This window comes from Microchirus variegatus (assembly GCF_963457635.1).
Source record: "Microchirus variegatus genome assembly, chromosome: 20".
In the NCBI taxonomy this organism is placed as follows: Eukaryota; Metazoa; Chordata; class Actinopteri; order Pleuronectiformes; family Soleidae; genus Microchirus; species Microchirus variegatus.
Genome location: NC_139821.1, coordinates 9594965 through 9607100, shown reverse-complemented (window position 1 = coordinate 9607100; position 12136 = coordinate 9594965). Strand labels below are relative to the sequence as shown.

At 42.7% G+C, this 12136-nt stretch overlaps 1 protein-coding gene across 1 annotated transcript in view; it reads right to left on the bottom strand.

Annotated features, from left to right (window-relative positions):
* Positions 1-12136, bottom strand: part of sox5 (SRY-box transcription factor 5) — a 77581-nt gene that overhangs the window by 56117 nt on the left and 9328 nt on the right. Inside the window, exons 2-3 of the mRNA XM_083906914.1 lie at positions 11498-11693; positions 3669-3891 (exon numbers count right to left, since the gene is read on the bottom strand). Coding sequence (XP_083763040.1) covers positions 3669-3891; positions 11498-11693 — 419 coding nt within the window. The remainder of the gene's footprint in view (positions 1-3668; positions 3892-11497; positions 11694-12136) is intronic.

Sequence of the window (12136 nt, the reverse complement as noted above, 5' to 3'; positions counted from 1 at the left end):
GTATCTGTAGCTCAGTAGCAGAGGGTCAACAGACGGGACTGGAGACGGAGCTCAGCTGGCTCTTAATGGGAGCCACTTACAGTCAAAGCTGCCATGAGGAGAGGAAAGAAGAGGAGAGGAGAATGAGTCCTGGGCAGTGGAGGCACTACTCCAGGGGCCAAGAGGAACATCTGTGCCCCATTTAGTGATGTTTCTCCTTTTATTTCCCAATATTTCCCTTCTCTTTCATTGAAATAACTATGTGCATGTCTTTATTCTCCACAGCTGGGCTGATAGATTACTACTCCTTGCTCTATCACAAAGGGGTCGCACAAGGTTAAATGGCAAGTGCAAGGGAACTGTCCACCACAGGTGAGTGCGTGCGCATGCACGTACTGCACACGCAGTCATCTCTCTTGGGTTTAAGCAGCAACTCTCCTCTCGACCCTGTGACCCCCACGCGGCTCTGCTCTCATTATTCTACATAATGACACGCACACACACTCGAGCACGAGCCGCTCTCCGAGCGACCTCTTGCCTCAGGTCCGGATAACTACATGGACATGCACACAACCACATATGTAGCATACGTACAAGGCTATACCGTGGCATTTTTATCCGTGCTTTTTTCCCCTCCCTGTTGCTCCTGAAGAATGTATCAAAGGCAGTGGGTAGGAGTGTTTGATTATGTGTGTGCGTCTGCTCATGTATGTGCTGCAGTGTGAGATTGTGCATCTCCAGGGTAGCAGGTGGCCAGTGGAGTGAGACAGGAGATGAATGGAGAGAGCAGGAGAGCGGTAGAGCCTGGTTGGGCCAGGCCATGGGGGACAACATGGCTAGTCATTTATTAGAGGCCTTCACGCACGCACGTACACACACACACACACACACACACACCTTATACGCGTTCAGCCAAATGCAATGCTTACCCATGCACGTGTATTCACATTCTGTCACAAATACATATGCAAATACTTACACACAAGTATACAGGGTCCCAAAGGCTTCGGCGGCACACACACACAAATACACACACTGACCTAGTATCCACCACTCGCCATTCATCTAATCTAAGTAGAGCAACACTAGCCACAGACACAAAACTACATCTTTCAAACTTAAGCCATACTTGCATCCTGGCTGCTTTGTTTTGTTTTTTTAAGTCAAGCCTCCCTCTTTTGTTTTGAGATGTTTATCGTTTTCTGACCCATTTTGCGTCGTTGGCCTCTTGTTCACATCCTTCCTGATGTTAATGTTTCTCCACTCTAAATATGCTTGTGTGTGTCTGTCATTGATCTGACTGGAAGCAAGTGTGTAAGAGACAGAAATACACACACATACGCACACACACATACGCACACACACATACGCACACACACATACGCACACACACGCACACACACACACACACATACGCACATACACATACGCACACGCACACACACACACAGAGAGAGAGACAGTGAGAGAGAAAGAGAGAGAGCAAAAGAGAGGGAGAGAGCAGTAATATTCCAGGCCTTTCATAATGATTAAAGCCTTCATTAAATTTTCATCCCAACCTGCTGTTTGCTGCTAATGGCCTTTCTGAGCCACACAGCCAAACAATAGGTAGCCGGGCACAGATAAGGGATTTCTATCTTGCGTTCAATACAGCCCCTTGTCTCCCCCCCCAACCCCCCAATCCCCATCCAGCTCTCTCTTCAGCTTCTTTTCATCTTTTCTCAGCTACCCCTTTCTTCCTTTCCTGTCTTTTCTGTCTTCCTTTCTCTCCCCTGGCCAGGGTTTGTGTGTGTGAGTGCTTGTGTGTGTGTGTGTGTGTGTGTGTGTGTGTGTGTGTGCGCGCGCGTGCACGTGCTGGGTCTGGAGGCGCTGGGGCCTTTTGTTGTCGCGTTTCATTTAAACGTAGAGCAGATAATGCTTGGGGTAGGTTTGGATGCCGCACCACTGTGGCACTCTGCTAATGGGCTCTGTGAAGACGTTGCTTTTTCTCTCTTTCCCTTATTCCTTCTGTCTTTTTCTTCTCCTCATTGTGCTCTCTTTGCACTGACTGGCTCATAAAGATCCATTTTTTTTCCCCATGTGCAGCAGGTTCATGAGGTCCATTTAAGCAGTAAAAAAAAAAAAACCCAAAACAGTGCAGATCAACAAGGTGCCCAGCCTTTTGTCTTCCTTACTTTCTTTCTTCTTTCTGTCCTTCTGTGTTCCTTTTTGTCAAATGTGCCACAACAGGCTTCTGTATCGACTGGAATAAAAACAATCAGACAGCGAGAGCTGACCAGCAGTCTCTACAGCTTTCAGAGCCTTACAGAAAAGACTTCAAATAATGTTAGCACATCACAGCTTGAAATGGAAGCCTGGGAAACACAAAGACACACAGAGTACTTGTGTGCATCTACTCTTTAAAAAAAGATTTGAACATATTTGTACACTATTCTTCCACCTTGTGAGCGCAGAGTTGTTTAGGCTGCATACAGTTCACAAAGATGGAGGATTTAGAGTCTATAGGTTAATTGTGGAAGTGCACATGAGAAGCTAGAGGGTGTTTTAACAACTGAAAGAGCTGGGAAAGGTCAGAATCCATTTACAGAAGTGTATATAATGCATACAATGCTGCTGCCAGTCTAAGTGTCCTTTTTAAAGATGGTCTATTCAGTTTGACTACATTAATTAAATAAGGTCTTAGTATCTTTGTGTGTCTTTACGTCAAGTGTAACAGATCAAATTACATTAAATAGGGTCAGTTGAAAAATACAGTTTGTGCAGACTGGGTTCTGTAGTCATACCAAAACCATCACTCAATCTTAGCCTAAGTGCTCTTAAAGGCATTAGAGTGCTACCAGTTTCAGGGACTTGTTGTCATACTGTCACTGATGTGCACTCAAAATATTTCTCCACCAATAAAGCACCACATTATTTACAGCATATTATCCTATCTTATTACTGAATGGCACCTGTTGGTGATCCCCTTATCAGATTATCACTACCATGTGTTTCAAAGTGGCTTGAGCTCACATTTATAAAAGTTTAAAAAATTAAAAAGAAAAAAGACTTGGCCATGGGCTGATTCTGTATCTTTTCCTGAATCCAACTGCTAGCCCAGGGCTAAATTTGAGCATTAAATGTGGGGGGTTATCAAGCTAATCTATGTAGCCTTGGGCACATAAATCTGGGTTTGCTTCCTCAACAGTGTGTGAGGTCTTTATCCAAGGACTGAGAGGCTATTTATCAAAGAAGAGCGCCAGGTTACGTATAATCCTCTGAAATTAAGATATAAGAAATGATCATGTACAGGTACCCTCCTTGAAATTGAACATTAGTTGAGTTGTTAGAATATTTAAGTTTGATTTCAGACCTTGAACACGCTCAATTGTACATTACACAGTACACATGTATGCATACGCATATCGTATTTGTCAGGTGGTAATAATTATGCAACGCTTGGTGCACAATAGGCCCAAAATGCTATTTGTCTGTGTGCTGGAAAAACAAAGGCTAGCCTCTAATCTGAATGTGTGTGGGTTCATAACAGAGAGACAGTGAGAGAGCCATAGAGAAAACAAGACAGAAAGAAAGGAAGACGAGAGCAAGGACAAGAGAATGTGATAAAAAAGCAACACAGAGCCAGAGAGATGGCAGGGAGTTGCAGATCACACATCTGGCCGGCACAAGCATCCTCTTTCATCACTGACCTTCTGGCTCATTCTTGATCAGCTCCTCCATCTTGCGTTGTTTCAGTGTGTCCACCACATCTGCCAGGCTGCCCTTGCGTCTCTCGGGGGTGCCCAGAGTGCCTGTGGCCAAGCCCCCGTCACTGCCGGGCCGTCCCCCGCCTCCACCGTCCTCTTTGCCTGGTGAGGTAGAATTGTGTTGGGGGTAAGGACTCAGAGAGTTGCCCTTAATGCCGTCCTGGTCCTGAAGGGAGGAGAGTAGAGGCAAGGTAAGGAAAGTTTCATGACAAAAATAAGAAAAAGTTAAGACTCAGTGGGGGAGGAGCTGGCATACACCCACTGATTACCCATATCATTATCTTCCTTCCTTCTCTTGCTCCCTTTTATTCTCCCCTTGCCTTAACTCAATGCAAATAACTTTCATCACTAGCCAGTTTTCTCAAGTTTCTCAAGTTTACTTCTCTTTTTTCCTATCACATTCTCTGGAATCTGCATTTGACTGACTTGGAGGTACTTGACAGAACAAACACATCAAACAACAGCAAAAGACTCGGCACACTCGTAGAGTCAGGCTATCTCTACATTACAAAGTCTTTGACAGCTCGCCTCTGAAGGACGTCCAACGCCGCTGAACCCAAGTTGCAGTTGTGTGCAATTTTTGTCCTAGGATTCGTAACAATTAATGCTTTAGATGAAACTGCATACAAAAAAACCCAGATCCCTTTTCAAGGAACAAAGCTTTGGAGCAGTGTCAAAACATTTCCATAAACATTTGAAGGAAAACACGGGTAAATCACAATGACTAGAAATCAGTCTCGCAAACAAAACATCATTTTGTTGGCTTTTGCCCAGCTGTTATGATGAATAACTATCCTGTTTTATTATGGACTATAAACTATAAGATGTTTGATAATGTTTAACTTTTTGAAAACAAAATGGTTTGGGCCTAAACTGTACAGAGTTATGTACGGTATGTATGACAGCAGTTTGTGACTCATTGTAAAAGTTTGTTAAACTTTTTTTATTGACCAATTTTTTGTTTGGTCAGTTGGTTTTTATTTTGGCCGAACATTTTGATACAAATGTTTGTCTTTGAGTAAAGTTGCGTAAAGGATTTAAGAGGACAGAAAACAAACAAAACGACAAAAGAATAAAAACAAATCTCAGGAAGTGTGTGTCAGCAACTTTGAGCATCTTAAGTCTTTGACGGCTGAATTAACAGTGACGCAGAGAGGGAAGGCAGGGTGAGCAGCCTTTGTCCACGTACATGTTAGATGAGCACCAAATGTTCTGAATGCATCGACAGACATACAAATATGTATGGCAACACTTGCCCAAGCATATGCGTTGAAGTGTTTGCGCACGTTGCCATTTAATTACAGAAATAAGTGAGTCAGTAAATCAACCAGCCAGCCAGTCTGTTAATTCAGCCCTTTGCAGGCATGAGGGTCAATGGTCCACAGGGTTAATCTTTGGCTAATCTGGCTACAGTATGGAACACACCACCTGGGACAGCACCACACATATACAGTACCTCTGTGTGTGTGTGTGTGTGTGTGTGTGTGTGTGTGTGTGTGTGTGTGTGTATGTGAGAGGCAGGAATACTGTGGCACATTCCATTTGTATGAATGATATTATGGCGTATTAAAGGATGAGGATGGTATTCTAATCATTAACTCAAAGGCTGCTGGTGGAAGTGGAACTTGGATCACAGTTCATAGTGAAGTCCCCAGATAACTTTAGTTTCTTTTCTATTCAGTGGGTCACGCAATATTTTCATCAAAATGACCACTTCAGCTAAAAACTCCTCTAAACAAGGTCTCAAATCATTCCACCGTGCTTAACTGACAGAATAAAGTCACACAGAGGCGTTTAATATTGACAATGCTTTCATTGTTAGGTAGAAGACTGTGATCACTTGGCGTTTTCTGCACTTCACTGACTTTCTCTCTTCTCAGGTTTGAGTATTTCCACACTCTGGAGAAGTCGGCTCTCGCTCAATAATTCACAAATTCTCTTCTTGCACTTCTCCTGCACACGCATTGTAATAGAGGGACAGAGTGTGACAGTGATGACACGGCTGGAGCAGTTGTACATTCACTGCATGATAGGGCAATGAGGCTTCAGTCAGTTGATGCTGAGACTGCAAACTCACCAGCTGGAGGGCTGAGTGGCACTAGAAGAGTGTCCTGTGATCTTAAAGCGCTCACTTTTCTCCTCTACCAACTCACAGCTTGGCCTTCCCCTGTCTTCCTTTCTTCTTTTACCCTCTCCTGTTCTTCATATTAGGGAAATTACGACTTCAAATGAGCGGCTTTATGATTACAAGTTGCATCAGCTCTGGCACGACATGCATATGTTATAGAGAAAGAGAGACAGAGTGTGAGCAGGTAGAACTCAAAGACAGACAGACGGATAAAAAAAAAGAGAGAGACAGGGGCAATGTAATTAGAGGAAAGAAGTGAGAGCGAGTTGACGGAGAGATACAGAAATAAAGAGAGAGAGGAAGGCAGGCATCTGGAAGGCAGCGGTCACACCTGTCACATCCCATTTATCTAATCCAGCGCCTACTTAAAACAACCACACTCTTTCTTTTGAGAAAGATGTCGCGCAAACAAAACAAACAGAACAAGAATATGGGAGGAAGATGGAGAGGGGAGGTGGGAAGGCTGGTGGAGTTGGGGGGGTGGGGAGGTTTCGGATCTTTCTTCTCTGTCAAACAGCTGCCAGGGAGATGTCATCACATCGCATCCAACAATGAAGGTCATTTCCCAATCAAAGGGAATTAGCAGAGAGCCGTGGCTTCTTCAAAGACCTGGTACATTAGGGCCCATGACATCATTTATGTGTGAAGTCTCACAGACAGCCTTATCCCAAAGGCAACTTAAATGGAGTTATGATTATTATTCCCCCCCGATCAACGTCCCAACATGTAATCCATGTGCCTTGCTGGCGATTTGCAAGTCCAGGGCAGAAGGATCAAGAAACCAGACTAAAGACAGGCTCTCGACTGTAAACTGGTGTCACTCAACTGACGTGTGCGCAGAGACATGTCTGGTTGCTCCTGCACTAAAACTGGCTGGAAAACTTTTCTCATCAAAATGCATTTATTCATAAGTACAAACACAAACTCTGCATACTCTGGATACGTTCATGCCCTCCTCCCTGAGCAGGTCTCTGCCATTTCTGTGCATATATGTGTGCCACTGTGAGTGTACATAGCCTGTAGGTGTGTGTACAAATGTGTGAGTCCCTGCATGCATGTATTTATATGTACTAGATGTGGCAGGCTGGCAGTGTGGGCGGTTCTGCCTTTAGTTTGCAGATGTCAATTCTCTTCCAAATGACTGGAACAAAGTAAAAATTGCGCCTTACTCTCTTTATCCTTTTACTGCCTCTGCAATGGAACCGAATTAAACAACTTTTGTCTTCTTAAGCTCATCTGTGAGGGGATGTTGGTTTAAAAACACTTAACTCTTGCCAGAAAAAGAGAGTGAAAAAAAATTCAAAACACAATTTTCTTCCTACAGCCAGCACAGATGCTGCAGTTCTTTCTTTTTTTTATTCCTCCGTCTTCTTCCCTTCCTCCTCCTCTATTGCCCAACAGAAAAAACCCTCTTTCTCCCTCTAGTGCTCTAGTCCTGCTCTTAGACTGTGCAAGGTGTAAGGGCAAAAAAAACAATATCTGACACTTGTGTGTCGTCGTGGATCGAGGCATGGACAAGGTGGCAGTGGGAAGAACAGGGAACAGTTGCTAAGCTAAAATACATACACACGTACACACCAAAAGGATGACACTGATCACCCCTGCAGGGAAGCAAAGACTTAACTCCACGCCATTGCTGCCAATCTTCATGACATATACTTAACACACCTCTAGCACACTGCCAAATACACACACGCACAGACACAAATCCATTTACACGCCATAGTAAAACTCAGATTGTGAGTTTTGACTTGAAACTTCTGTTCAGTTATTTAATAATCTAATAATTGCTGCTGTGTTGTTTAAGGGTTCCTAATGTCCTAAACATCTACTTATATTGTCTAGGAATTACACCCTTTTCCTTTCCTTATCTAAAAACACACAGCTGTATTTTCTGTATTTTAAATAGCAGTTTGGTTAAAATGCATGCCAGTAAATTTTACCACACCCTTCTCTGTTGACAGGAAAGCGTGTGTTGATTAATTAGTGCATCACTGGCATGAGAAATTAAGTGTGACCACTGTGTCTCAAGACTGCTCAATGACTGTGTTAAATCTGTCAAATTCATGAGCACATACGCACACACACACACACACACACACACACAAAGTCACACATACAAATTATACAAAAAGAAGGAATGAGAAGGCCTGTGGAAAATGAAGACATAATGCCTTTATGCTTTCGTATTGCCTTCACGTGCATCTTGCCTGTTATTGAAATAATTAGTGTTTGTCCTTTAACACGTTCATAAAAGAAGATGCTTGCCTCTGCCTGATGTGAAAACATTTTTTTTTCTGCGAGAAGCTGCAAAAACACAAATATGAAAGACCTAAACAAATGCAGTCAAGTAAGAAAGATATTGGGAAACAAACATTCGAGCATGCACTATGGTTTAAAATGTTATTATGTTGTGTTTTGTGGGGGATGTAGATTTTGTTTCTGTGACATAGTTAAAAATGTATCCTTTAATAACTGCAGGTGCATTGTGGATTGGTTGTGTTGATGGCTGACCTCAACTAAAAAGCTGCTAAAATCTTTCCCATCAGCCATTTGAACTGAGCCAAGCTGCACGGCAAGAACTTCGCATTTAGTGAAACACCCCTTTTAGCTAAACTACAGTCATTTGCAAACCATTACTGTATGAGCGACCACTATTCCTATACAGAGCACAAAAACAAAAATTTTAAAGAGTGAATAATTCAACACATTTCAGGCTTTAAACAAACGCGTGTGTGTGTGTGAGTTGGTGTGCGGGCGTGCATGTGTAGCTGTGCAGCTGCAGCAGACAGGTAAAGCGGCTGGGCCAAAGCTGAGCAGGCAGGCGAGGCGGGCGGGATGAAGAGGTCAGTGTGTAGCTGAGCACTTCTCCGCCGCCGTGTTAATTTACTATGACAAGATAAAGCTGTAATCCCCCCCCCCCCCCAACACCCAACACCCTCACTCTCCCTCCACTGCCTCACTTCTAAGTCAACCTATCACCAATGAGCCATTTACTTCCCCCTATCACTTCACAACAATTGCCCTGGGAGATAGAGAGAGTGAGAGAGAGAGACCCCCAACGCCCCACTACTACTGACACCCCCGCCTCGCTGTAAATCCCCCCCCCCCCCATCTCTCTTTTTACTTTACTTCATCCACTACCCCCACTGACTGTCAGCTGCAAGGGGATTGAAAAACTTAACACACATCTTACAACATGCCAAATAGGCAGTGGGATAAGCCCAAGCCCATACCACACACACACATCTTTCACGACTGGAATGGTGAATTTCATTGTAACCCACAGTGCAGCAAAAACATCTGTACTGAAGTATTAATGATAGTAATGACTGTGAATGTTTTGTCTTTTATAGTGCAGATATAAAGGATAAATATATCTAAATGATATCAGAGATAATCTAATCACTGTCCTTAACAGCAACAGATAACCTGCTGTATGTATCACTTTGCACATGTTTGTGTGTGTGTGTGTGTGTGTGTGTGTGTGCTCCCTCGCGGCCCCAGGACTTTGGTTTACAGTTGGCACATGCCACACATGCAGAGTCCATCGTGGGAGGAGCCTGCAGGCTAATCAGTGGGCTAATTACAGAATTAGCTTTCCATTACAGCTCCTAAGCACTGCTTCATTGTTTTATCATCAGTTTGGGGGGAAAGGTCGCCAGTCGTTATCAGAATGCTGCTGTGACAAGGTGTGTATCAAGGTAAGGGCTCAGGGTGACGCACAGACACCCAAACACACACACACACGAAGCAAAGACAGGCTGGGAGAAAAAAAAACACACACGGCTCGAAAAGGTGAAACATATTTTTGTTATGGTGGACAGTCAATTTTACGTTCGGCCGACAATCAAATAAGAACTCCACACGCACAGATCACAGAGCAGGGTCTACACTATTGTTTACAGTGCATCATATGGGAGATGCGACTGTACGAACACACGTGCGCACACACAAAAGCACTTACAAAAACAGAGCCGCATACATTCAGCATCACCAACAATGTCACACTTCATCCAAAGATGAAGTGACTCACTGCAACGGCTCACATTTTGCAGTCACGCAAATGTGCATCAGCTCAAGGCAAACGGCTGGTGGAGCGCACATAAAAGCGAAAACATGTGTGCTCCCAAAGAGTAGCCTTGAACCTTCATTTTTTTTTTTTTTTTTGCCAATACAAAATAAAAAAAAAAAAAAACAATAACCTCGAGCTCTCAGTGCCGAACCGCTTTTCACTCACAGAGAGAAAGTCAATTTCTGCGTCTTTAGAAATCTGACTCTTTTCATTTCTATCATGAATCACTAAATAAATGTCTGTATACTTTGTTTCCTCACTGCTGAGATGTGTGCAGCTTTTTGTGTTGAGGACCTTAAAGGTAACTCTTAAGTCAATATAAGAGAAATCAAAGTGATCCAGACTGTATATGTAATCATTTAGTTTCCAATAAACATTTCTTTTTATTTCTCTGTAAAAGGAAAAGAAAATGTGACTGAAATGACATTATTTACCCATTTCAGAAGATGACAAATAAACACTGTCAAATGTAGTAATTTCTAGTAGAGTACATCCACAAAAACTTAGGTTGTGATTTTCAGTCACACGGGCGCACTTTGATTACACCACTGACTTTCCCTTCTGTTAGGCTGAAGGGGTCAGGATTATCCTGAACATAATCTGATCTAGTGTCTGTGGCCTGGCAGGGGGGTCACTTTCAATGTGAAAACTCTCAAACACACACACACACACACACACACACACACGGGCAAACGACCTCACAGGATACAAAGCCAAAGGCAGGGAGCCAATGGAGGAAGAGAGTTGAAAGCCAAGTAGCCAGTGACCAGGACTTTAAGATGTCATTGTACTATATTATACTATAGTATCAAGTATTATACTATGTTTATCAAGAAGAGAAAAAAAACTAGTTTTATATGATGAATGGTAGATTTGTTGAAGAGACCAAAAATTACAGCAGCAACACAGAAAGGTGATTTTTAATTAATAATAATGATAATAATGATAATAATAATAATAATAATAATAATAATAATAATAATAATAATAATATATTACAGTACTATATTTATTATAGTTTCCTTTTAATACTTTGGGGGGTATAATTTGATATTATACCTCTGCACATAGTCTATATACAGTATAATAAGAGACTCTCGTTTGCAATATATCTGTAAATCAGATAATCCTGGATTACTGTGCACAACAACTTTTAATTGTCGAGTTGTAAGGAGTGTTTTGTTTTCAATCTTTTCTCAGTATAGATTTTATGGCAGTATATTATCAGTAAGCATCAGATAAAACAAAGCTTTTATTACTTGCCTGGGTTATGTAACTTTTAATGATGTGACTGTATATATTTATATATATATATATATATATATATATATATATATATATATATATATATATGCTTTTGTGTGACCTATCCAAATGTGAAAACCCAGCTGTATTTAAAAGCAACGCCACAAGCTACAGCAAACGTCCTGAGGACAATGTCATCTCAGCATTGCACATGTTGACATGCATAATCCAGAGTAAGTGCTGAAGAACACAGTCACCCAAAGGTAGGTTTCACCCACAGAACCAGTGAGCCAGATCGAGCAATAAAGTGGTGGCAATCCTCACCATGTTGGGGGGGCTGTCCAAGATGCGGTTGGGGGGCGAGCGAGGGGACACCTTGCTGCAGTAGGAGGCCAGGGGGAGGTGGATGACACTGCTCAGTCCCTCACTCTCCTCATCCTCCACTCGCTGTCTGCTGGTTGCCATGGTTACCTCTCCATCTGTCCCCCCATATGGAGAGGCTGGTCGCTTGGAAGACATCCTGGAAAAAAGAAGGAGGAGAAGGGAGACAGAAAGACAGAAAGAGAGAGGGAAGACAGGAGTTAGAATGAGCAAAAATCCTGAGGATGACATAAGATATACAGTAGAAAACTGGAGTCATATGAAGCCACTTCCTGGATAGTCTGGTCCAACTCCATGTGTTAACTGTGAAAAAAATATCTCTAAGTCCTTCCAGCAGGTACTCACCAAATCCTATTCACAATTCTTTATCATGCTCGTTCTATGGGTTTGATTTTAATGTGTGTATTCAGACAGTAGCGCCCTCACAGTGCTCAACACAATATCCCCTTCAGTTGGTCTGTGAGCACTCGGCTCCTTGGCAGACCTTCAAACACACTCTAAGGTCTTGCAGTATGTTTACCATGGAGGCCGTTCAATGTTCACATTTTCAAAGGGGGGGGGGGGGCATTACTGCGAAGGGAA